Source organism: Sus scrofa, chromosome 6 (assembly GCF_054392235.1).
Source record: "Sus scrofa isolate SSC_HxYL_T2T_F1_AM1 chromosome 6, Sscrofa_HxYL_maternal_Yorkshire_Landrace_v2.0, whole genome shotgun sequence".
Classification (NCBI taxonomy): Eukaryota; Metazoa; Chordata; class Mammalia; order Artiodactyla; family Suidae; genus Sus; species Sus scrofa.
In genome coordinates this window covers 83,021,768-83,048,514 of record NC_139388.1, presented here as the reverse complement: position 1 = coordinate 83,048,514, position 26,747 = coordinate 83,021,768, and the positions used below count along the sequence as shown (strand labels likewise).

At 49.6% G+C, this 26,747-nt stretch overlaps 1 protein-coding gene across 9 annotated transcripts in view; it reads right to left on the bottom strand.

The window, feature by feature from the left end:
• Positions 1-26,747, bottom strand: part of VWA5B1 (von Willebrand factor A domain containing 5B1) — a 63,053-nt gene that overhangs the window by 22,822 nt on the left and 13,484 nt on the right. For all 9 annotated transcript variants that reach the window (XR_014807178.1, XM_084963138.1, XM_084963135.1 and 6 more), the window contains exons 2-12: positions 23,039-23,203; positions 21,134-21,286; positions 19,045-19,255; positions 15,575-15,720; positions 14,589-14,720; positions 13,362-13,486; positions 9,632-9,808; positions 5,358-5,468; positions 3,428-3,630; positions 2,840-2,954; positions 973-1,158 (exon numbers count right to left, since the gene is read on the bottom strand). Coding sequence is in view for 8 of the 9 variants with exons in the window: in XM_084963138.1 (XP_084819264.1) it covers positions 973-1,158; positions 2,840-2,954; positions 3,428-3,630; positions 5,358-5,468; positions 9,632-9,808; positions 13,362-13,486; positions 14,589-14,720; positions 15,575-15,720; positions 19,045-19,255; positions 21,134-21,286; positions 23,039-23,177 (1,698 nt within the window). In the remaining variant the exon portion in view is untranslated. The remainder of the gene's footprint in view (positions 1-972; positions 1,159-2,839; positions 2,955-3,427; positions 3,631-5,357; positions 5,469-9,631; positions 9,809-13,361; positions 13,487-14,588; positions 14,721-15,574; positions 15,721-19,044; positions 19,256-21,133; positions 21,287-23,038; positions 23,204-26,747) is intronic.

Here is a 26,747-nt window from a genome sequence, read left to right as displayed (position 1 = left end):
CCTCATGTTTGCCCTTTTAATTTTTTTTTTTGTCTTTTTGCTATTTCTTGGGCTGCTCCCGCGGCATATGGAGGTTCCCAGGCTAGGGGTCTAATCGGAGCTGTAGCTACCGGCCTACGCCAGAGCCACAGCAACACGGGATCCGAGCCGCGTCTGCAACCTACACCACAGCTCACGGCAACACCGGATCATTAACCCACTGAGCAAGGGCAGGGACCGAACCCGCAACCTCATGGTTCCTAGTCGGATTTGTTAACCACTGCACCACGACGGGAACTCCTGCCCTTTTAATTTTTATAAGCTATTTCATCCCTCTAGGCAAAGAGTTTGTGATTCTTGCTTCAAAAAAAAAAAAAAAAAAAAAAAACAACAAGACGACAGATTCTTCAAAGGGGAGCGAAGAGACTAAAGAGGAAGATAGATGAGAAAACAGCTTCTTGGGTAATCTTCTACATTTTAGCATGAATTCTACCTCCCTTTGAGAAGTTGCTTGCTTTCATCCCACTTCTGCCACCCCATACGAGGGATTTACACATATTAAAAAATAAAGCACAAATTCATCTAAGGAAACATGACTTGGCTAGAGTGTTTGGGGAAAGAAACCTGAGTAAAGTTGTTCTGAACTGAATTGTTCATCAAAATCACTTAGGGGAGATTATGTAAAATGCAGGTTCCTAGGCCTTATGCTTAGAGATTTTTCCGTTCAGTAAACCTAGGGATTTGCATTTTAAACATGTTTCCCAAGTTCTTCTGTTGCAGAGGATCTTGAGAACCACATATTGAGAAGGTAGCATTTACCCAAGCAGTGTCACCATGACCAAATGGCCATGGCCTGACAACTATACCCTACAACATAAACACAGATGCAATTGGTTCCTAGACGCCATGAATAAATAGTCTTTCCAGCCAAGTGTGGCTTTGTGGGCAGAGTTCTGTACCCCCACTGACCCATGGAATTTCTAAAATACTTACGGTTCTGGGATTGGAGATGTATAAGGAAGCATCACAGACAATGCCATACCCCACCAACCGTTCTCCAGGGAAGAGGGAGCTGGAGCTGACAGGTGAGATCAGGACCTCAGTGGTTTCAGGGAAGACCCACTCCACAGTCACATCACTCAGGACTGGAGCCATGGCCTTCTTCAGGGATTTGACCATCTGTTGGGCAGGGTAAGAACACAAGTTGGGGGGATGTGTGACCAGGGATACGTACAGAGGAAGAGCATGAAGACCAATGTGGGTGCGAGCATGAGGGAATGTAGCAAGAGAGAAGTGACAACAGGCCTTGAGATGGCTTGTTCAGGAGTGAATATGCCTCTGAGCTTCTTAGACTATTGGAATGTCAGAGTTGGAGTAGATCTTCACTGCTTCTAAGTGTAGTATGTATGTATGTATGAATGTATTTATTTATTTTATCTATGTATCTATGTATCTATCTATCAATTTTTTGGGGGGCCACACTCATGGATGTGGTAATTCCCTGGCTAGGGATCAAATCCATGCCACAGCCGTGACCCAAGCCACAGCAGTGACAATGCCAGATCCTTAACCACTAGGCCACCAGTGAACTCCCAAACATACCATTTTATAAATGAGAAAAATCTAAGACTCAGAGTAGAGCTGAGATGAGCCCGGGGCACACAGAAAGTTTGTGTTAAAACATAGACTGAGCAGTGATCTTAAGCAAATCAACTTGTCTTCCTGGACCACAGCTTCCCCTTCTGTTAAAGGGAGCTAGTAATCTCAACTCTCAGTGTAGTTAGGAGGATTATCCGGGATACTGCAATTAAAGTATCTACCCCATGATAGGTGTTCAATAAATGACAGCTAGTTTAACATTTAGACAGTGGTTGAAGTTTCCTCTAACATACTGCAAAGCTGGAGAAAAATGATTTGGAAATTGTGGCAGCCATAGAGGTGTCCCTTTGAAAAATCTCAATCCCCTTTGTCTCAATCTCCCTTTAAGAAAGACTGTGCTCTTTGGCTGCAAAGAATGCAGTTAGATAATAATCTCTATGTACAATGCTTCAACTTTCAAATAAAACAAAACAAAACAAAACAAAAAAACACCTCTCTCTGGAAGCTCCCAGGCGACAAATGAGCATGGCAGGGATATTAGTGCCCGGACTTTCCACCCAACATATACCACCGAATGGGCAATTCTTGCTTCAGCGATTTCTGTTGGGTTTGTTGAGACCTTGCCAGAACTGCACTTCAGTCTGAGGTTCTCCCTGCCCAATTCTGCTGCTCTCCTCTTTCACAAGAGTTGCATTTGCACACAGACTAAAGAGTTTTCCTTCCTCTTTCTTCCTCTTTCCCTTTCACAGATTTTATCCCTCAATAAACCTCTTGCATTCTTAACTTCAGCTCTGTCCCTTGTCTCCAGAGGATCTGGACCGACACAAGGATTTTCTAAGGGTTGGATTATTTGTGCCAATTATGCAGGAAATGGAGAGAAGATTCTAATTATCTTGATTTCTGGGCCCTTTAGATTCTTCTGAGGTGTCATTTGTCATCATCAGGAAGATGGCCAGAGATGAGCCCAAACACAACTCATAGCCACAGAGGCAGTGACTACTTCAGGAGTCCCAATCCTGCCCAGCCCATGGGTGAAGCATATGATCCAGGGGCTGGAGACCAGGGCATCTGGTGTCCTGTCCCAGCTCCAGAAATAGCCCACCATGTGGCCTCCACCTTTGATTCTCACTGGGATGCAGTGTGGCCTAGTGGAGGGCTCAGGCTTGGGGTGAAATCCCAGCTCCCCTCACCAAGTTGCTGTATGACCAATCTGTGCTCCTGAGGTTCCAGCACCATAAAAGACTGAAGCCATTCTGCCTACCTTGGGTTGCAGCCGCTCCCCCTCCACCAGGAACTCAGCACTGCCCTTGGACACGGTTGCCAGCCCTTTCACCAGTCTGTGGCAGACGTTGGGGCCAATTCCAAAGCTATAGCACCTGGAGGAAAGGGAGGAGAGAGGCTGCTACTTCCTAGCCTCTCTGCTATTTTTGTCCCCTGATGGGGAAAGGGGCAGATTGTGATCCAGCAGAGCTATCCCAGAGCTGGCTGAAGCTTCAAGCAGAGGGTGAGAGAGAAGGAAGAGGGCCATCAATGGGCACTCACATACACATGTGGACAGCCCATAAAGTCCAACCCCAGCACAGAGTCAAAGCAGCAGGATGGACTTCCTCTGCCTAGGTTGCTCTTTGGGACCTGAATGTGGAGGTATGGCCAACTCATCCCTCCTGAACCACTGTGGGAAAGGTAAACTTTGAAATCAGTCACACCACCCTGGAAACAAACACTGTAGGAATTGTGGGTCTTCTCCTCTCTTTCTGGCATTTTCTACATTGCCTCTGTTCTGGCGCACCCTGCCCTGGGCAGCCCAGAATAACCTAACCGAGCCCTAAGACCTGTTGTTGGTGCCCACCTGGTGGAGAAGGCGTGGTTTCGCACCAGCTCCAGCACTTTCCCGGTGTTGTGGACGGCACCATCTGTGATCAGGAAGAGAAGCCTGGGGTGGCCTTGGAGCACTGGCTGCCGGATGATCCACTTGAGTGGGGAGAGGATGTTGGTGCCACCCATGTCGGCTCGCATCTTCTGGATGTTATCACAGGCCATGGCCAAGCTCTCCTGCAGAGAAGGGCCATGGGCAGGGAGATGGTCCCCAGGGTCATTATATGGCGTGGAAGCTCTAAGCCCCTTGGAGGATGAGTCCTTTGGTTCCCTCAATCTTAGTTCGGCCTCACTGGGGTTGAATCATGTTCCTAATTTCATATCTGCCCCATGCACAGGAGGAATAGGTGGCCATTTTTTGGTGCAATTCTGCCCAATAATTCCACCAAATGATGCCCCAAATGCCACCATTCATGGTAGGTTAACTTACTGCTGGCCTTTCTTTGTTCCTCTTTAAAAATCAAACACCCCTGGAAAATGCAGCCCATCCAGCCCTAACTGCTCGGCATGAAAGTGAGGCAGGAGGTGTGGTGGTAAGAACATTAGACTAGAAATCTTAAGACTTGAGTCCTAGCCTGATTGTGACACTAAATCACTATGATAGTTTGAGGAAAACATATCCCCAATCTGGGCTTCAGATTTCCTCCCTCTTGGACCATCACTGTGAAACCCAATTGGCCAAAGATTCCTGGCACTGGATGGATGTCATGGTAGCAAGGACAGATGTTCCCTGGACATCAGATGTTCTGCCCATGAAGATTCTTTTCTAACGTCCACACTTAGAGTAATGGCATATATCAAAAGTCTTACAATGTAGAGGTATTTTTTGAACGAGTAAGAGTAGAAATTTATCCAGAGGGAATCATTAGGGGGATATATGCAAAATCTCTGCTGTGAAGATTACTAAATAGAAAAAAAAATAGTGACAATCTAAATGTGCAACTGTTAAGGGTTTAGTTAAATAAGTTGCTGTCTATCTGTGTAGTGAAATACTAGGCAGCTATTAAAATTACACTGCAGATTAATACTTACTGGCATGGACATATGCTCATGATAGGCTGTTTTGTTAGAAAAATAGGTTACAGAGAATATGGAAGGTCTAATCCTATCTTTATTGAAAATGTGTGTAAATGCTTAGGACAAGGAGGCATTTATACTAAGCTCTTAACAGTAGTTTTTCTTATTTTTTTTCTGACTGATGTGATCATGGGAAATTTTCAAATTTTTCATTTTGATTATCTAGATTTAAAAATCATGGGAAAATCAATATATAGTATTTCTGTATTTTAAAAATCCATAAATACATTTTCTAATTGAGAAGTGGCTCCTGTATTCTTCCTCCCTCCCTTCCTTCCTTCCTCCAACCCTCCCTCCCTTCCTCCCTCCCTTCCTTCTTGTTCCGAAATCTGGGTATGATGTTCCAAGTTTAAACATGCTCCTGGGGCCACAGTCCTCTTGTTCCAAATTGTACCTTGAGCTGTGTGAGTGTCCTTCTTAGCTTACTTGCCCACCTATTCACTCTTCTACCCCTTACTATCCACTCTTTTCCCTCAACCTTGTATGAGTCTATCATTCTGCTGAGACAAAGGCTTCAGCGAGTGGGAGACCTAAGCTATATCCTCTCCCTACCCCTTCCCTGTACCTCCTCCCTGTGTCCACCCATAGCTTAACCCACATGTTCTTTATTCTAAGGAAGAGGGAGGTCAGAAGACTGCTTCATGGAGATAGCCTCCCTTTGGTTCTCTGCTCCTGGCATGTAAGTTCTATACAGGTGTCCAGGTTCTCTACAGGTGCATCGGCTCTTTGAGGGCAGACCTTTGTGTTACCTCCTCTTTACTTTTCTTTCCTTGCCTCTGCTCCTCACCACCCAACCCCTCCTGGTCCCAGCCATGCCCCCTTCTTACCTCACTGTAGGTCTGACTGGAAGGGAAGAGGGTCTTAAATGTGGATCCAAACCAAATGACATTGAAGAGGCAGGCTGGCATGAGGCTCTTAAGAGCCACCAGCATGGCATCCTGACAGGTAAGAAGAGACATTTGAGGAATAAGGAAGGAGTTATTACTTAGGTACCACACCGTAGTGTTCTTATACCAGCCCAGAAGCAGGCTCCAACTGGACCTTTCACCCCCTGTCTGCACCCAACATCACTTTCTCCCCCAGATCAAGAAATTCTCTGGTGCTGACCAGAGGCGGCACCAAAGCCCTCATCATAAAATTCGTCATCCGTGTAGCAAGTCTGAGTTCTCCAAGCCATTCTATTATAGTTTGCCAGTTTCCATTTCACCTCCTGCTGACCCTGAGAGGTAAGGAGAGCAGGCAGCACCCAGTCCTTCCACCCAAACAAAACTGATATCTAAGGGAGACATGTGGCTGGCTCTAGGTCACACGGGTGAAGGAGCAGGCTTCTGGCTCATATCCAGGGCCTTTTGCATCAGAATCATCCCCCCCCTGTCATGAACTAGAGACGTATCTCTTAGGAACAGTCTCTTTAGCTCATGTTTGTTGAATATCTTGGATATGCTTTATGTGCATTACCTAACATAATCTTCACAATAACCCTTGGAGGAAAGCACAGTATTATCCCCATTTTATTCAAGAAAAAAACCGAAACACAGAGAGGTGGAGTGATATGTTTGTGAGCATCCCGATAGTAGGTAGTGGAGCCATGACTCAGATATGTGGCACTTTTGCCTTCAAAGTCTGTGAATTTTAGAGTCTTAACCTATTTAAATTTCCAAAGTCAGGAGACCTTGATAAAGGTACATTCTAAAAAATAATGACAGAGGGAAAGTGGAGGAGCTGACAAGAGGGAAAATATGATACTGATGCTGATACAATGCAATGATAAATACCAAGAAATTATTATGTACCAAACATTGTGCTGAGCACTTTATATTAATTATCTCATTTAATCCCTATAACATGTATAATAGCATAGTGGTTAAGAAGACAGGCTTGGAAGTTAAACATATCTGGGTCTCAGTCTCACCTTTAGCATTGCAAACTTGACCTTGGACTAGCTAGCGATGTCACTCTTCTGAGCCTTAGCCTGGCATATAGTAAACATTCAGTAAATGCTTATGATTACCAGCCCCTTGAGATACACATTAATATCCATACTTCTATTTTGCAGATAAGGAAACTGAGGCTCAGAGGGTTAAGGAATTGTACTGGATTATAAAAACTAAGAATAGGACTGAGGCTTTCAAAACATCGCTCCAAGATCTTTATTCATGTCGGCTCTGCCTTGGCACAGAGCTCAGGATTGAGGGGCTTTCTCTCATCCCCAGAGAATTTATTGATGGCACCCCAGGGATCTCAGCATAGCTTCAGGGAAACAAACTGTTATACTCCAAAATCTGCAAGGAAGCAGCTGCAAGTATATCCTGGCAACTTTCACACCATATGGCCTTCTAAGCTCCACAGACCTGCTGCCCCTCTTCCATCCCCCTCAGTAAACATTAACAATAATGTTCTGTCCATATCCTTTCGTTGCTTCTGTCAATATATGTATTTTTTCTTCAAAAGAAGTCAATATCTGTTTATTTTTTCATTAGCCACTAATGTGTACTGCTGCTAGCAGGAAACTCTGCTGATCCATACAGATTGTCTCTGCTCACACCTATTAGAATTTTTAAAGCCATGTTTTTGGCAGCCAGTGGCAGCTGAAGAATGAGACCAGCTGCAGGAAATTAAATTGGCTGAACTTTCTCCTTTGGCATGGATGTTTGGATTTCTATTCTCTCCTGCCTCCCTAAGCCTAGTTTTTCCTAAAACTTCAACCTAATGCATCACCTAAGGACTCAAGCAACCCCTCCCTCCATGGCCTCATTGTCACTGGGGAAAGGGGTGTGCGGTCTGAGTAGTTTCTGTGACTTTCTCTAAAAGGGGCATGTTTAGCACAATGGAGTGTGCCGTGCAAAGGCATTTGTGAAGGGATGACCTTGAGATCAGCCAGCTAACCTGGAAAAGAATGCAGTAAGACTAAGGGGGAAGGGACTGAGATGTGAGCCACAGAAAGTTATTGTAGAGGTTGGAAAGGTCTTTGATTCAGGAACTGGATTTCCATTCATAAACCAACTCCAATTCATGGGCAGTAACCACCTGAAGCACCAATCTGAGAAGGACATAGAGATTGAATCCAGGATCAGGGTGGAAAAAAAATGTTGTGGTCAGTTATTGATGTCTGTCTGGGCTTGGAAGAGGGAACAGAAGGATGTGTGACATATGTTTGCTCTCTCTGAATTAATCCCTCCTTCTCTTTTTGCAAAAAGAATAAATGAAGCCCAGAGTTGAGAATCAACTTGTCCAAAACCACATAGCAAGTCAGTGGCAGAATTGACCCTAGAATAAAGGCATTGTTCTTCCCACAGAGCCATGCAGCAGCAATGACAATTAGAGAAGAAAAATTTTCTCAGTGGAAGAGTCTGTATAATTCCCCATCAATAATGTAAGGAAAAAGAGCATTGAATCAAGATCCAGAAGGCTCAGATTCCAGGACTAGCTCTGTGATGTTGGGAAGAAATCTTTGTCTCTCGAGGACTCAGTTTCCTTACCTGGAAAATGGCAGGGAAAATGAATCAAATGCTCTCTAAGAGAAATGTTTTAGGTTTATGATCCCATGATACTTTAGAGTAACTGGAGAGATGTCTTCCAAATTGGTGTACAGCTGTGGAATGGAATACACACAGCCACACATGCCTGGAGCATGATTCAGCACTCCAGCACTATGGACAGCTCCCTCATTTCAATGCTTGCCTTTGATGGTGGGCAGGCGTGGGGAAAATGTATCAACCAGTCTTCCACCCCAGTGTCAAGAGGCATCAGACAGGAACTTGGGTCTCATATATGACTGCTCTGTTACATTTCAAGATCACACCCAGTCATAGCAAGGCTGAGGAAATAGCTGGTATCACAGATCCCTCCTAACCCATTCCCTCCTTGCTGATCCTGTTGCCCTGGAAACAAGTTTGCTAGAGGGAGGGATAAAATTTCAGGTGACAGCAGAGCCCTATCCTTATTCCCTCATCCTTTGTTCTTTTGAGCTATGATCCTTTACTCAGTCCAATAAACAGTGACTGGGGGCTTTCCATGTATAAACACAGAGGTAGGCACCATGGAGAGAGGTGGATGAGAAAGATCTGGTCCTTTCCTTTAATGAGGGGATAACTCCAGAGGAGAAGACAGACATCTGCACAACTGAAAATACAAGAAAGAGTTGGATAATGCCATAAACGAGGCAAATAATCTCCTGAAGGAGACAGAATGCTTCTGGATGTGTGTGTATGTGCGTGTGCGTGTGCGTGTGTGTGTGTGTTGGTGGTGCTGGGGTTATCACTCTTTCTTCTACACTCCTTCAGAACACTCCAAAGCATCCAGATTGTGCTCCCAGGAATGTTTGGTTAATAGGACTGTGCCCTATACTTGTCTGTGAGCTCCTTGAGGACAGGAACTATGTTTATAAGCTGCTGAATTTCTAGATAGCTAAGCACAGGGCTTTGCACATATTAGGCATTCGAAAAAAAAAAATGAACCAAATCATTTATACTGGGTTTTACACATTTCTTCATGGCAGGGGGTATGTTCAATGAATCTCCAATGTCATGCAGGAGAAACAGTCGGACAGATATGGGTTTAATTTTAGATCATGACCTTGGGTATGTTACTGAAACTCTCAAGGCGGGTTTTCCCATTTGGAAAATGGTGACAAAAGCACTGACCTCATAGGATTATTACCTAGATTAAACACCAAGCTGTGCATTAAGTAGCTGAAAAGTGTCTGACCCATAGGAAGCCCTCAGAAAATGTTAGTTTCCTTCCTCTCTTCTCTGTATCCTTCTTCACTTAGTACCTAGGGAGGTGTTTCAGCCAGAGCAGGCACACAACAAAGGCATGTAGAATGCCAAGGGAAGTCACTCCTGACTTCATCCCTTGTAAACAGGCAATGATTAACCTCTGGTCATAGCACTTCAGGGGTTTATCTTGGGAACAAGTTAAGTTTGGGGGTCTCTGTTTAAACTGATATAAAAAATTTGTTTGTCATTTCTCTTAGCCATGGGTGGAAATGGAACCAGGAAGTGGTTCCGGTGTGGAAGGAGGGATGCTTGGAATAGAAAATGCTGAGAAGCCAATTACCCTGGAGCCCTAGATCCCAAGGGAAGGGTCCTATCAGAGGTACCTTGACCCTGTGGATGCTGGTCCCACTCATGCTTCCACTCCTGTCGATGAGGAAGATAAACTCTCCATGGGTCTTTCTCAGGTTGGGCTGGACTGACTGGAGGTCAGGACAGAAGTTGAGCATGATGACAGAATGGTGGGGAATGTCCTTGTGGAGGCGTTTCCGGATTATTTCTGTCTGGAGGAGAAAGGAAAACTCTCATTTGGGCATTCACAGGGTCCAGAGCTGGGGGCTCAGACTGGCTCCCCATCACCCTCTAATCTTTGTCAGGATCACACTCATCCTCTGCGTGAAAGACTTCCAGGTTGACCCTACCTGGCTTCTCAGCTAGACGTTCACAGGATGCAATAGCAGCATGGGCTTTGGAGGCAGAAAGATCTAGGTTTGAATCCCAGCTCTGTCATGGTCCAGCCATGTGATCTTGGGCAAGTCCCTCCTCTGGGTCTGTTCCTTCATTTGTAAAACAGGGCAAATAATGTCTACTTCTGAGGGTGGTTCTGAGGATGAGCTAGTATGCAAAAGGGAAGGCTCTGGCACACACGCAGGCCCTCAGTTGAATAGTGGTTTCTTTTCCTTTCACACCCAGTGGATAATTCATTCCCTGGCTCATCTTGGCTGTGAACTTGCTTTCTCTGGCTTACCGAGTCTCTCCCACTGAGAACTTCCTACTCATGCTTTAAATTTTACCTCTTTGGAAAGACTTCCCCAGTCTTCCCAGTGGACTTAATGACTTTTTTCCTCATCCATGAAATGAGAGCAAGAGTACATCCCTCACCGAGTTACACGGAAGAAATGCAATGCTGGTGAGGCCCACTATCCAGCAGAGAGAGCGTCTCTAAACAGCACCCATCATGCTATTTCTATTTGTCGTGGGACCCAGGCACTTCTCACAGTGCCAGTTTTTGCTCATTTGTCCGTCTCCCCTCTGGCTTGTGTACTACTTGAAGGCAGGCCATGCTTGAGCCTCTTGCATCTCCAGGGCTTAACATAAAGCTTGGTACAGAGCTGGATTCAGTAAATATCAACAGAAGGCCAGCACCATTGTTCTCTGTCACTTCCTGTGTTCTCTTAGCTGGCCTTGTCACGATGCTGCTGAAATGTACTCGACTCTCATGATTGCTCTGCACCAAATCTCACTTCCTCCATCCTCACTCTGCTGTCCTCTCTCTCCACCCTGATTTCCTTTGTCTCGCTCTCTGTGTGTACATGTTTCTCTTTGTCTGCTTCTCAGTTTCTGTCTATTTGGGTCCCTTCCCCAATTCAATGGATAACGTCCTCGTCTACCCAGGTGTTCAAACAAAAGACCTAGAAGTTGTCCTTGATTCCTCTCTTTTCCTCACCCCCCACATCTCGTCCCCTAGGAGAGGATTGCCAGTTCTGTAGGTAAAATGCATTCTGAACTTGTCTTCTTCCGTCACCCCTGCGATCACTCAAGTGCAGGACAGTACCATCTCTTGCCTGGATCTTTGCAATAGCCTCTCCCTGGCCTCTTCCCTCTACTTTTATCTCCTTATGGTCCACTCAACAGAGATCAGATAGTGTGATCATTCTTGTTATTCTCTTGCTTAAGCAATAACGTCCCCTAATACCTTGAACCGGGGCTCATGAAGTCCCTTATGGACTAACCTCTGCCATCTCATGTTTGCCTTACATTTCAGCCACATTGGGCATCTTTCTGTTTTCCAACACATCATCATTATTCTGCCTCCAGTTCTTTGCACATTCTTCCAGTGCTTGACAATCCACCAGGTCTCATTCTCAGACAGGCTTTCTCTAAACACCTGGCTAAACAGCATGCAGTGCTCAACACTCGTTATCATATCATCCTATGTTATGTCATCCACAGTCCCCAGCTCTCTTCAAACTGATTTTGCTCATATGTTTCATTCTTGTCTCTTTCCCTGTGCTGGTGAATATAAGCTCCATGAGGAAAGGAAGCTATTTTCACTGTTGTCTCCCCAGTGCCTAGAACAGAGCCTGACACCTCCTGGGCACTTAGTGTTTGTTGAGTGAATAACTGAGAGGATGACTCTGTATGGGTGTTTTGGTCTGCTGCTGACCTGTGTGCATCATTTTTTTTTCAGTCTCTCTGTCTCTATTTGTCTCTGCTTCTCTCTGTATCTCCATCTCTTGCACTCAGTGTATCCCTCTGTGTCACTTGCCCCCTCTTTCCTAATCATGGTTTTTGACAGCTCATCCCACCCACCCCTCCTGTTCGATGCCTCTGGATGCCTGTCTTCCTTCCTGGCGAGGGACTGAGCTCTCCATCCCATAGGGAGCTCCTTTGCCAAAAGCCACTGCCCAGCCTGGCTCTCTTAATGACAGAGCCCAAGGCAGCAACGGCCACATCTGGAAGTGACAGGAGCCTGATTTTTGCCTCTACAAGAGGTGGCGTGGGGGCTCTGGATTCTGTGCTGTCTCCTTGAGCTGCCATTATCCAATTACAATAAACTCATCACTTCTTAACAGTTGTGAGTTGATGGCTGTCATCCCTGGAGCTCATGAGAATACAGGGTATTTGCATAACCAACCCAAGGTGGCAAATTAATTCTCATTTGCTTCAGCGGTCCCAGGGCTAATTGATCTAAGGCTTGGCAGGCAGGCCTGGGAGGCTCACGGCAGACTCCCCTTGTCCACATGCTGCAGTTCTAAGAGCTCAGGGCATCCTGGCACTGCCACCCCCACTCCAGCCTTTTATCCCAACTGACTCCTCTAGGTGAGGGGGTACCTCTGAGAGGGCAGGGGTTTCCAGTGGGGTCTCTAATGTAGGGATGGGCATTGAGCCACATGTACCTTCCCTTCCCTGTCTTCCCCATCCCCCATCAAGCAGGAGCCTTGTGGGATCTCTGTCGAAGGGAATGACATTAGCTGTAAGCTGTTTCTGCATTCCTATAGGTTCTGGTGCCATCGTCCTCTGCCAGTGAGGTCGGCAGAAATGAGAGGGCCCCTTAAATCCAGCATAACTGTCCCCCAAGAGCAAGGCTAAGTCCTTAGCCTCATTGTCGCCAAAGCCAGCTCCCTTTTCCCAGCTCACCAGTTATTTTGGGTGCTAAATCTGAGTTTTCTCATCTAAAAAGGGAACACAATAAAAAGAAGTATGGCATGATTCTTAAGCCTACCTTGGCATTCAGGACTCAGCTTGGTATGCAGAGCCGTGAGCAGGAGGGAGATGCTGGGGTGGCCCAGCATCCTCCTACCCCCTTGCCCACCTCCAGGCCCCTACTGATGGCTCCCTTATCATTAGCCTCATGGGGGAAGGGCGGGTAGAGGGAAATCTCTTTCTCAGGCTTTTCCTGTTCTGCCTTTATTCTTTACCTATTGGCAAGCAAGGATCCCAAAGGAAGGAAGAGCAAGAGACCCATTCAACAGGTGGGAAAAGGGAGACCTAGGAGTAGAGATGGAGCCGGGAGGGCACCCAGCAGCTGTAGGGTTCGTGGTGCCTCTTGGGGGGTGTGGATTAGGCTGGAGAACACCAAGGTTGTTTCTGCCACCAGCCTAGAATTCTGCCTGGCTCCGGCACCTTAATGGCACTAGGAGAAGGTGACCTAGCAGGAGGCAGGGTGACCCCTGCACCTGGGAAGTCCACTGAGGGAACCATTGAGAAGGATCTGCCACCAGCTTGCTCACCCCCAGCCCCTGCTTCCAATGAGGCTCAGTCTCCTCATTGGTCCAGGGAAGACCAATGCCACCCCATTTCTGCCACCCATGATGCTGCTTCAGCCACCCTCACCTTTCTCTCTGCACTGCTGTTCTTCTTCATTCCTTTAATGAAATCTGTTCTTCCCTTCAAATGCTGGTCAAACTCTCCCAGGGTCATGTCCCCTTTCTCCATCAAGACATGTGGCATGTGGGGCTCTGCAGAGATGAGATCAACTCTTGGGGTTTGTTGGTGTGTGAGGGTGATGCCGGGGGTCTTCAGCAGAGGGGCAGGTCTTCACAGTGGGAGGACTCCCAGTTGGAAGCTGGGGATGGAGTCCCTGGCTGCTGGAAGTAGTGTAGGGCCATAAGAAGACCCCTTAGCTGGGAGGTAGGGCAGCCTAATGGCTGTGGGGGATTCACTGCCCCTCCCTGGGTCCCAGTTTAACCGATCTGTAAAATGGGAGTGGTTCTGGGCTCTGATCTTTTCACATCTTGACATTCTATGGATTCGTTTCAAATAATTTTTAAAAATTAAAGCATTGTTGATTTACAATGTTCTGTCAATTTCTGCTGTACAACAAAGTGACCCAGTCATCCACATATATATATATATATATATACACACACACATTTTTTCCTCATATTATCTTCTATCATGTTCTATCACAAGTGATTGGATATGGTTCCCTGTGCAATACAGCAGGCATATGGATTTTTTTTTTTCCTTAAGCTGTACCTGCGGCATATGAAAGTTCCCCAGCTAGAGGTCAAATCAGAACAGTAGCTGCCAGTCTATGCCACCACTACAGCAATGCTGGATCAGAGCTGCATCTGTGAGCTGCAGCTTGTGGCAATGCCTGATCCTTAACCCACTGAGTGAGGTCAGGGGTCCAACCTGCATCCTCATGGACACTATGTCATGTTCTTAACCTGCTCAACCACATCGGGAACTCCTTTATTATTATTATTATTTTTAATTGTATGGCTTCTTAAAGAGACGAAAGCTCCCTGATGGTTTGGAGCTGCTAGGGTCTCACTGAGCTTAGGGTTCGAAAATCCTCTGGTGGGCTGCCCTGAAGGCAAATTGTACCAATGGGTTGATGAGATGCTGGGGCCTCAGGAGATGGAATGGGCAGGAGACACTGAATCCTGCCAGTTAAAGCTAAGCTTCCCAAGGGGAAAGCAGCCGGCCTTCTCTCCTCTGCCACATGCCTCTACCCTCTCACTGGCCTCTGGGCGGGGTCCACATGTCTGCGCCCCCGGGTTTAGCACCTCCTCCCTCCCACAGGCACCCGGGGGCCCGCCTGGTGCAGGGTACCGCTGGGGTGGATGAGGATCTCCACTGGGCGGTCGAAGGTGTGCCTGTTGGCCAAGGTGATGAGGACACTCTTGGCAGAGCGGGCGGACGGGGCGGCGTCGGCTCGTATCTCGTGGGTGGGGCTCTCCACCCCTGAGTGGCACAGAAAAGCAGAAGAGGCTTAGGAGTCCCCAGAGGGAGAGGGGCTTGGTGGGGGACCCTGAGACCCAGGCCAGAGATGACTGGCCCTCCAGCCCCATTAGTGGCTCCTGACCTGCTGTGTAAAACCACAGGCAGGCCCCCTCCCTTTCCTCCTCTGCCAAATGAGGGCTTAGATGGATCATGTCAAGTGGCCTTTCCTGACCTGACCTCAGGATGCAGTGGGGGTCAAAGAAGTGGCTTCTCACAGGGCACAGAATGCTAGAGGTCCACGCTCACTCGGCGGGCACTCCTCCTGGGCGGGAATGCCATGTTGCGCTGAGAGGACACTCGTGGACAAGAAACCACATCCTAGTGTCCTTTTATAAGCTTGACCGGGTGGGGGAGGAGAGCCATCAGAGCTGTGGCTGCCTGTTAGCATCATCTGGGAGCTTTTAAATGTCTGGGGTGCCCAGGACTCACCCCAGACCAACGTCATCAGATGCTCTGGGGTGGGATCCAGGCGGCAGGGCTTGGAAAGCTCCCCGGGGGATTCTGCTATGCAAGGGGTACCAGGAAGCAGCTCTGTGGCTGTGGCCTTGAGGACCATGGACTGCCACGCCCCCTTGGACATTTCCCCCAGGAAGCCACTGAGGTGGGGGTAGGGAGAGCCTTGAAACCTGTCCTTGGGAGGTCTCCTCCTGGACAACAGGTTGGGGAGCAGGAAACAGGGGGGCCGTAAGGCTTCATGAGCTTTAGACTGCCCTCCATCCGGGCTGGCCAGAGTCTCCGCCCTCCCCTGCTGTCCCCACCCTGGGACCCCAGATCTTCTCTCCAGCCCCACCTGGGTCTGGGTGGCTCCCACTCACCTGCCAGCAGGCATGGCCCTCGGATCTCCAGCTGGAAGTTGAACTCGTATTCCATGGGATTGGACACGTCGGTGTCCAGGAAGGTCGACAGGCACAATTTGTTCCAGGAGTCCAGGGCCCGGGAGCCAAAGCAATGCCTGTCTTTGCTGGGAGGGGGACCAAGAAGAGGAGAGGAAGAAAAGGCGGGGTGGGGTGTAGTCAGGGCCGAGGCAGAGGGCCAGCCGGCACGAGAAGACGGGGGAAAACGGGGAGTCCCAAGCAGCCTGGGCACCTCTGTAGCCCAACCGGAAGGAAGGATGTGGGGATTCCTTCTACCCCAGAGCCTCGCCTTCCCTCTCAGCCTGACTGCAGGGAGATCCCGGATTGAGACCTAAGGTATCAGGCCCACGGCGTCACGGCATTCACCCTCACTGCTCTCACCTCACCCTGGAAGGGGGCATCAGGGCCCCCATCTCCTCCATCTCCTGGGTGGGGAAACCAAGGCTCAGTAAGATGAGGCTGCCAAGCCTAAGTTCCCACTGTCCAGACCCGGCAGAGCACGCGTCCTCACCCGGGTCTGGCTGGCTTGGCCATGAAACCGTTTGCACTGTGTCACACCACTTCTGAAATCCCTGCCCTGTTCTGCAAGCTGGGAACCCTGGCAGAAGCCACTTCTCCGCTGAGTCTTGGTTTTCTCATCCATGAAATGGGGATAAGAGGGATACAGGTGCCTTGCGTGAACACTGAGCAAAGGGTCACCTGCTGAGCGCTTACATTTCTGTCTCTCGTTTGTGTCCTCCCTCATGTATCTCAGATTCCCCGCCCCTGCACGGGCGCAACATCTGAGGTCTGCAGTTCATGTCCTGGACAGGCACAGTGTCTTGTAAAACAGCCAGTGACATTTGGTTGAAAAGATTGCATTGTATTAGAAATTTCATCAATTGCTTCCCTTTTTTTCTACGCAACACTGTTTTTATTTTTCTATTTTTATGTTTTGCCTTTTTTAGGGCCACATCCACAGCATAGGGAGGTTCCCAGGCTAGGGGTTGAATCCGAGCTGTAGCTGCCCACCTATGCCTACGCCACAGCAATGCCAGATCCAAGCCTCGTCTGTGACCTATACCACAGCTCATGGCAACGCCCAATCCTTAACCCACTGAGCGAGGTCAGGGGTCAAACCTGCATCCTGATGGATGCTAGTCAAATTCATTTCCACTGAGCCATGATGGGAACTCCCAGTGCTGTTTTTAAGCTCTGTCCAAGTGGCTGTCTGCAGACCCCAGATTTTTGCTGCTGATGTGGTGTGGCTTGGGGACATCTGTTATTTTGTACTTATCTGTTCCTGCTTCAACCTCCCTGTGTCCACAGATATCACTACCATGAATATCCTCGTCCATGTCCCCTTTTTGGTCTATGGAAGGATTTCTCTGGGATCCCTAGGTCAAAGGGCACACACTGAATAGTGCCAAATTGCTTTCCAGGGTGGCTGGGCCAGTTTCCACTTCCCCCAGCAGTGAATGAGAGTTTCCTTCTCTCCTCATCTTCACTAACACTGGGTATTATCTTTTTTCCTTATTTTTCTCAAGTCGCTTTATCTGAGCTACTTTGAGATCCATGAGAATTTGAGGCAGGCTTCTCCCCAGAGCATCTCTGTTAACTCTGTCTGCTGAAATGAGCTGGAATAAGCTTATCGGGGCCACCTCAGTGGCTCTGGGACCCCTCAGGCCTCTTGTTCCCTGACCCACCGAAGTCCTGAATGTCCTGCCTCTCAAAGGCACCAGGCTTGGTGGCTACAGCAGTATTTACAAAGATGAGACACTAACTGATGTTACCTGGCCTGAGACTGGATGGTGCCACCAGCTTCTCCTGTTGTGCCAGCAGTATCTTCCCTCTAGACTTCGAGGCCCTACCTGGTCTGACTCTTCACCACCTACCGACCTCTCTCCTTCCCCCTCCTACTCTGCTGCAGTCACAGTAGCCTTCTTGCTCCTCTGCAAGCACACCAAGCCCTTTGCTGCCTCAGGGCCTTTGCACTTACTGCCCTCTCTGCCCCCCTACTCAGAAGATTCTTCCTCCAGAATAGTTCCCTGGCTTGCTCCTTTCAATTGGATCAGGCCTCAAATGTTGCCTAAGCCCTAACTATCCTAGCTGAAATAGCACCCGCCCTGTCCTGTCCCCTTCTAGCCTCTATAGCATTTATCTTCACAGAGCTCATACTACACATTTATGGGCTTCTATCATTTTCTTCTTCTTCTTTTTGCTGCCATACCTGTGGCATATAGAATTTTCCAGGCCAGGGAACAAATCAGAGCTGCACCTGAGGCCCAAGCCACAGCCACGGCAACACAGGATTCAAGCCTTGTGTATGACCTACACAGTAGCTCTTGGCAATGCAGGATTCTTAACCCAGTGAGCAAGGCCAGGGATCAAACCTACATCCTCATGGACACTATGTCAGGTTCTTAGCCGGCTGAGCCACAGTAGGAACTCCTGGGCTCCTTTCTTTAATGTCTGCCTCCCCCCAGTAGAACACTAGCCCCACGAGGGCAGAGACTTTGTCTGTCTAGTTTCCTGCTGTATTCCTAGCACCCAAAATGGTGCCAGGCCCACGGCAGGTGTTTGATTACTATCTGTGGCGTGACCGAGGCGTGCCCTTCAGGCTGACCCCACGTGGGAGGCTGCCGTAACCCCTCCCTACCACTCAGCCTGAGGTCAGTACTTTAACTGGTGGTGTCCAGGAGTTTGCTGACACTGTCCTCTGAGTCCCAGTGGGCACGTGCCCCCAGCTGTCCCCAGAGCCCTATTGAGGTATGTATGAAACTGTTGTTACGTAGGGTACATCTCCCCAGATCCCAACTTGGCTCAGAGTCAGGATGAGAACTGGGGTTGGGGGTAAATGTCAAGGGTTATTTTTCTACTAATTTGGGGCTAATAGTCTGTGGAATAGTTTACTCTTTTTTTTTTTTTTTTTTTTTTTTTTTTTTTTGGCTGTGCCCATGCATGTGGAAGTTCCCGGGCCAGGAATTGAACCCAAGCCACAGCAGTGACAATGCTGGATGCTTTACTGCTAGACTACCAGGGAACTCCCTAGATTTTTTTTCTCTTTTTAGGGCCTTACTTGTGGCATACGGAAGTTCCCAGGATAGGTGTAGAAATGGAGCCACAGCTGCGGGCCTGCGTCACAGCCACAGCAACGCCAGATCTGAGCGGTATCTGTAACCTACACCACAGCTCGTGGCAACACCGATCCTTAACCCACTGAGGGAGGCCAGGGATCGAACCTGCACCCTCATGGATCCTTAACCCACCAAGCCACAGTGGGAATACCTCAATGAAAGTCTTAAGTGCTCTAAAAGTGAGCAGGAGAGGGGTGGTTATTGAGCTCAGCCTGACCCCCATCCCCCACCTCCCCCCCCCACACCCCTGCTTCCCGTGCCCAACACCCTGCCTCCCACCGGGTCTCCAGGCTTGAATGGGCAGGGGCTCCTCACCCTTGGGTTGGTTGGCTGGAGGGACTGGTGCAGAACTGGGGCACAGTCGGGGCACAGACGGCAGGCAGCAGGACCCTCACGGCCCCGCTGGGCAGCGTCTGGAGCTCCGAGGACGTGCTCAGGAAGATGGTGACGTTCTCCAGAGGGGCGATGGTCCCCAGGTTGACCACGAACAGGATCCGCTCCAAATCCTCGTCCAGAGCCACCTTTCCTGATGGGCAGGGAGGAGGGGTGACGGAAACCCCCATTGGCAAAATGTCTCCTACATGCCAGGCCGGGGCTCCAGGACTGTGCCTGTTACCTGTCATCTCCCTAAGCCCACTGTGTGTGAGGTTAGAGCAGCCCATTTTGCTGATGGGAAAACAGAGGCTTAGTGTGGGGGTGCACTTGCTCGGCTTATGCAATGAATAACTCATTTATCGAGCCAAAATCTGAACCTATGGGGGTCTGATTCCAGGCCTGTGTATGTTCCACTGTACCTGCAGGGAATGGGAGACTGGGACCCACAATCCCTCCACAAAGAGGGTCACATCTCCATCCGCAGATTCCGCTTCCCCCCCAGAATCACTTTCGAGCATCCCCTGCCCCTCCGAGTTCACGCCCTCTCCTTTCAGCTGAAAGGCCCATCCCTCAGTCCTTCTTAGCTCATCTTACCCACCCATCCAACCCCTCCCTCCACGAAAAACTCCCCGGTCCTATCTGGTCCCTTCTTTTCCTCCTCTGACATTATCTGGACCCCTTTGGGCACAGCCGCTTTCACGCTCCTACCATGGTCACTCCCAGCCATTTCCAGTTCTTCTTCCGGGCTGGGAGAAGTCCTAAAATCTTGGGGGGCAACTTTGCATCGTACACATTGGGAGTATTCATTAAAAGGTACTCGAACATCTCAATGAGCAGGTGAACAAATTTCACCTCCATCTCTGATTCAATGGTTGGAATCTCTTATATCATGTGATCCTTGGTCTGGGCTCAAGCCTTGGTTCTGCCACTAACATGCTGTGCAACCTTAGGCTGGTCACTCACCTTCTCTGAGCCTCAGTACCCTCAATAGCAGGCATTAACAGTCATGTTTTGAGTACTTGCTGTTACCAGGGACCATGATAAGTATTCCGCACGCATGCTTTTTGTTGAGATTTGTATGTATAGATTATTAGTTACATTTTACAAATGAGGTTTAATTTCTTTCTTTCTTTTTTTTTTTTTTTGTCTTTTTGCCTTTTCTAGGGCCGCTCCTGCGGCATACAGAGGTTCCCAGGCTAGGGGTCGAATGGGAGCTGTAGCCACTGGCCTGCACTAGAGCCACAGCAACGCGGGATCCGAGCTGCGTCTGCAACTTACACCACAGCTCACGGCAATGCCAGATCCTTAACCCGCTGAGCAAGGCCAGGGATTGAACCCGCAACCTCATGGTTCCTAGTTGGATTCGTTAATCACTGCACCACAACGGGAACTCCGAGGTTTAATTTCTTATCTAAGCTCCTACTGCTTGCGAGCATCCAGATGGAGAGTCAAACCCTGCTGTGACTCATTCTACAACCTCTGAGCTTAAATGGCATGCTTTTCTGTTCTTTAGAGATACCTTAAAAATCCTTCTAGGAATTCCCATTGTGGCTCAGCAGGTTAAGAATCCCACGTTGTCTCTGTGAGGATGAGGGTGCGATCCCTGGCCTTGCTCAGTGGGTTAAGGATCTGGCATCGCCACAAGGTGCAGCGTGGGTTGCAGAGGCGGCTTGGATCTGGTGTTGTGGCTGTGCTGTAGGCCTGCAGCTGCAGCTGCAGCTCCGATTTGACCCCTAGTCTGAGATCTTCCATATGCTGCAGGTGTGGCAGCAAAAAAAAAAGAAAAAAAAATTCTTTGGTTGCCTCCTTTGATCCTTGCCACTCTTTCTAGGTGAGAACAGAGACAATTACATCTATTTTACAGACATTAAGGTGAGGTTCAAGAGAGGTTAATTACTGACCCACAATCACACAGGATTCCTGACTCTTAGCGTAATGCTCTCTCTACACTATCCCACTGCTGCCCTTATGGTCCATCTGAGACTCCAGCCATACCCAGGTGCTGCCACAGCCCTTCTGGCCTTCTTACCTGTGACCGTTGATGCTCGGAGGCCAGCGGCATCGAAGCGGCCACTCTCCATCTTGGCTTTGTCCTTGATCTGAACTGTCACGACACGGTCGGCAATGACGGCCTCGAAGCCGATCACCGTGGTATACTCATCCAGGGGGTATACAAAGAGGCCTGCCGGAGCAGGGCCCAGCATCATGGGGGGCCCCAGCCCCACTCTGCATGCCCCACCTGTGGGCAGGGATCCTTGCCCCGGGCCTGCCATCTGAGTGGATGGATGATACTCACTGCCACTCCAGGGTGGACTCGGGCGGGGCCCTCCTGGCTCTGGGGCTGGGTAGGGGTAACTACAGGCTCTGTGTGAACTGTGGGGTGGCTGGAAAGGGACGGCCGCTCTCTTGTCCCCGCCGACTCTTACTCTGCCGGCCTGTGAGGCTGGCGCGGCTGGGGTTTCAGCTTTTTCCAGCGAGAGTGGAAATCTGGATTTTTTCTGTGACCTGTTGTGTGGGCCTAAGAAGATACCTCTGTGCAGTGGTTTGCCCAAGAGCTGGGGCTTTGAAAGACTAGGACTAGGGTTCTAATCTGGGCTCGCCCCATCCCAGCCTGGTGACCTTGGATAAGAGATTTAACGTCTCTAAGCCTCGCAGCCTCATCTGTAAAGTGGGGATAAGAGAACCAAACTCAGGGTCATTATGAAAATTGAAAAAACCACCACATCCTAAGCTAGGTCCCCCATAGTGTGTGCCCTGCATTTCTCCATCTCAGTGCTTCTCAAACCTTAAAGCTCACAAATCACCTTAGAGTCTGGTTAAAATGCGGATCCTGATCTAGCAGTTCAGGGGCAGGGCCTGAAAGTCTGCATTCCTAACCAGCCCTGATGGTGCTGATGGCAGGGGAACCACACTCAGAGGTTCAAGGTCATGCTTCCTTTCACCTGCCCACCAACATGGAGATTGGACCGTGGTGCCTGGCGCATGGTGAATCCCCCCCAGACCCCAGGTCCCCATCCCTCTGAGCCTCCATTTCCTCATCTCTAAAATGGGGGGGGCTGGTTCTTTCTGCACATGGAAAGCTAAAGGGCTGTCTGAAAGCTGTTCAGTTATTTAGTCTCATTTTAAGCCACCCTCTCCAGGTTTCCTCAAACACAGGGACAGGGTCATTTGCTCTGCCCAGGAGATTTCTGCAGGGAGGGATTTCCCTTGCAGGTGTCTTGGTGGGGAACTGAAATGGCTTCAGAAGCTCGGATCAGGCTGGAGAGTGGTGCCCTGAGACATGAAGTCTGGGGGTTAGGAGGCCCCCATTACTGTGGGTGAGAAGGGATCCTAACTCTAACAAGCCTTTACACTGAACCCTCTGGGCCGGCCTTCCTGTGACTCCCTTTCTTAGGTGCAAAGAGAGGAGTGTAATTTACAAACAACGCCTGGCTGCTCCTCACTGATGATTCATATTTGAAGACTGTTTTCCATTCCACGCTGCCCTTCCTCGTGCATTACCTCATCTGCTCCTCCCGCACACCCTGGCATCCAGACAGGCGCAGGAACATCCTGATGTGGAGAAGGACAGCGGCTTCCTCAAGGTCACAGAGACGAGAGCCATGCCTAGGACTGGGAGCTCCTGGCTCCCGCTGAGTCCGAACGCCTCTCCTACTTGGAGGCTCCTTGGGGAAATCGGGGGCCTGACTGTTGGAGCCAGGTGGGCGTGTCTTGTGGAATGTCAATAGGGCTGGGGCAGTGGGCTGGGGCTGAGCCCCAACCTGGGTTTGAATCCTGACCTGGCTTGCTAGAGCTTTAAGACCTACAGGGCAGAAATGGTATTTCTATTTTGCAGATGAGGAAACTGAGGCCTGGAGATGTCCATACAGGTCAGGGAAGGGATTCAACGTGGAGGAAGGGGTGGCCCTAGAGAAGCCCCAACAAGGGTCCTTACCCTGGAAGGGCTGGGCTTCCAGGTTGCCATAGGTGAGGGAGGCAGTGAGACCCAAGGCGTAACCACTGACGAAGGAGGTGACATCGGACGCGGTGAGGGGCAGGGCCGCCCCTGTGACCTGGTTCAGCAGACCGGGCATCTTGATGGTTGCTCAACCTTCAGGGCCTGCAAGAGACCGAGAAGGCGGGAAGTGGGGAGAGGCGCCCCCATCCCTCCCCAGCTCAGTTTTCCCACTTTAGCCCCCATAGAGGGTCAGAGTGTCATTCTCTTCATTTCTGCCACGTGCTTCCCACTGAGTGACCCAGGGTGACTCTCTGCCACCCCTCAGAAGAAGAGCGATAATTCCATTTCTTTCCATTTTGCAGGAGAGAAACGGAGGCCTGAAGACACGTGACCTGTCCGGAGTGGCATGGCAGGTGGGAGCACAGGCAGGGCTAGAGCCCAGGTGGGCTCACGTCCAACCTGGCGTTCTCCCCAAGGACAGTGCTCTCCCAGCTCCCGAGGGAGTCCAAGGCTGTGGGCTCTGATCCCGTCCCTTTGTCTGTCCTGTCACCTCTGAGCCTTAGATGCCTCCTCTGCTGAATGAGAAGATGAGAAGACTGGAAAAGCTCACCAAGTCCCTCATTCACTGACCTCAGTGAGTCTAACCCACTAGAGTTGACACTCAGGATGTGAGGGAAGTGACAAAATAATGACGGGAAGGGAGCCACCATTCCTCCAAAAGCCTGGGAGCCATTCTTGGGACCTCTCCCCCTCCCCCACCATCCCACACCTAATCTAGTGGCAAAGATCATGATTTATGCATGTCTTTCCTCTTCTGCCCCCAGCACCCTCCTCCCAGCCACTGCCACACCCCTGGACCGCAGATCCTAACTAGCCTCTTGAGTCTACTCCTCACCCTCCCCAACCCCCCAACCCCATTCTCTACCCAGTGACCAGAATAAACAGACCAACACACAGATTGGACAGGTCTCCATCACCCCATCACCCTGTCTCACCCACCAGTGGTTTCCCATTACTTCTAGGATAGAGACCAAAACCCTTAAAGACTTTGGCCTAGGGCCCTGTGTAGTCCAGCCTTGGGGCCCCTCCAGCTGTCCCCATGTTCCCAAACACATTTTGTTTCCATTCCATCTCTCGGGTGTGTCCTGGGCTCTTGTCCACCTTTGTACTTGCCACGCTTACCCCATGACCTGTTGTAAACTAGTGACTTCCTTCAGTGTCAACGCAGGGTCCCCTTTGCAGGGAAGCGTGCCCAGCATCCTTTATCTGCCTCTCACCGAGCCAAGCTTCTCTCCCTGAGTCCTCTCATTAGTATGTGGGGATGCGTCCTGTTCCTTTACTTTATTCACATCCATCATCCCCTTTGGCGTGCATGCTCCTGGACCCCTTGTCTAGTTTTGCTTCCCATTGCATCCTCAGCGCTGATTGAATCAAGAAAAGAATGGATGACGGTCATCATTCCAACACCAAAAACTTCGGAGCCCTTCTCAGGGCCGGGTATTGATTCTCAGTATCGATTCTCAGGGCTGGGTATCGACTCTCCCAGGTGATCACTTGCCTTTGCGCATTGGGGTGCGAGTGAGAAGCAAAGTCAAACAAAGGATGTGAAATGCAAGTCTGAGATTCTTTCTGGGTCTTCTCTCACCAGTGCACGTGCCAGGCACAGCGGGTAGCCGGTTGCCATGTATTTGCAAGGCTGTCCAATGAGTGCTGACTTCCCTGCCTTGTCTCTGAGAAGGAAACTCTTCGCTTCTCTGTCCTCCTCGTGTCCCCAAGCTGGGATCCTCAGGTGCTCCCACCCTCCCACCAGTCCAGCAGTGTTTTTTTAATTATGTTCTCCCCGTGGCTCCGGCCCAGACAGCTCTCAGGCCAGGCTTATCTGCAGCGGACTGACTGACAGCAGGAGGCAGATAAGCCAGGAGGCAGCGGCTGTATTCCCAGCTGGCTTCTCTCAGGAATTCTCTGTCTCAGGGGCCTGAGCAAAGCATGGCAGCTCCCAGGGGCAGAGCAAGATGGTGGAGCTCATTTCCTGACAGAACCTCATCTGCTGCCATCCACTCTCCCGCCCTCTTCCTCACTCACTCCTGTTCAGAGTGCTGACTGGGAACTAGCCTCCAGATGCATGGCGAACTTGGACTTCAGCTTCGGTTCATCTTCGAGTGGATGATGCCAAGGGCATCTCAACCAACCCAGTTGTCCCACATTGTCCCTATGCCTCCCCTGGCTTTCTGGGGCCACCCCTCACCCAGGGGGTGGGGCTTGGGTGAGTGACGTTTGTAACACTGGCAGATACACTCAGAACTAACCCTAAGAGCATCAGCCCTCTTAGGAAGAATAAACTTGAAATTCTGTGGGGCCTAATTCATGCATATCCTTCATCAATTTATCCAATATTGATAAGCACCTACTGTATTCCAGACCCTGAATTAACCACTGGGGATACACAGGTCAGACACAGCTCCATCCCTAAGTAACTTACAATCCAGAAGCAGAAGAGTTGGGGAGCAGGGGAAGATAATAGAAATAGAAGCTGGAATTTGTTGAAAATTGAAAAGGTGCCAGGCACACATACATTCTCATTTAATCCTCAACCTTATAAAGAGTATTGTTTTGCAGGAGAGGACATAGAAGCCTCAGAGAGATGTGTACGCCCTTGCATATGAGTTCGGGCTGCCTGAAGGATGTGCAGTCACCATGGGCACACACGTGGGGCTTTCTCCTGGAGAAGCCCAGGGAGTCCCTGTAAATGATGAGGACCAGACAACCAACACTGAGCATCCGTCCTCCACCCATGCCAACCTGGGCCTCCAGTGGGCATCAGGCCACAAGAAAGAGCCAGGAGGGACCTACTAGGGGGGAAGCTACCAGCGTCTTCCCCAGGACGGTGCGAAAAGCCAGGTTTGGCCTCAAGAACAGTGCGGGGTGAACAGGTCAGAGGTGGTGACAGGGGATGGTCTTAATGCATCAAGGTCAATAATTACTTAGCGTTTATTCTCCTTCCCTCCTTCCTCACTGGCCAAACCATTTGTCTTTGCCCAGATCCTTAACTCTGGGGATATAGAATCTGACAAATGGACCGGGGAGGTGTGAGAAAACAGAAAAGGCAGTGAATGGGCTGGGAGAAGGGATGGGCAGGGCCACGAGACCTTAGAACAGCTGCTGGGAGAATGGAGGGTGGGAAGGGGATGTGGGCAGGAAAGAGGATTTCTAAGAAGGGCTACTCTGAGTGATAAGCTGGGTCCCATTTAAAATTCTTCAAGGAGGACTAGGAAAGCTTCAAATTATGCGGGATGTTGTACTGTGTTTCTTTGAATGAGATGTTGTGCTGAACCTGAGCCTGGAGGTGTCTTTGCAGGTTATAGGAGGTTCCCCGAGTGATGGTTAAATATGAAGACTGCTCCCTGATGGTCTAGAACTCATAAATCCCAAATGATCATTGTCCTTATGCCAGGCCTCTTTGGAGCCAGACAAATCTAGGTTTGAATCCCAGTGGATAAGGAACTGCCTCACCCTGCATGAGTCACCTTAATCCCTGGATATTCAGTCCCTCGTTTATAAAACCAGAGGACTGGAGGGGCCAGTAGCTCCCGTCTCAATGTACTGTAAGATGAAATTGAATAATGTGTATAAAGTACCCAGCACAGTGTCTGGCACATAGTAGATGCTTAGTAAATATTTGTAAGTATGATGAATGAATGAATGAATG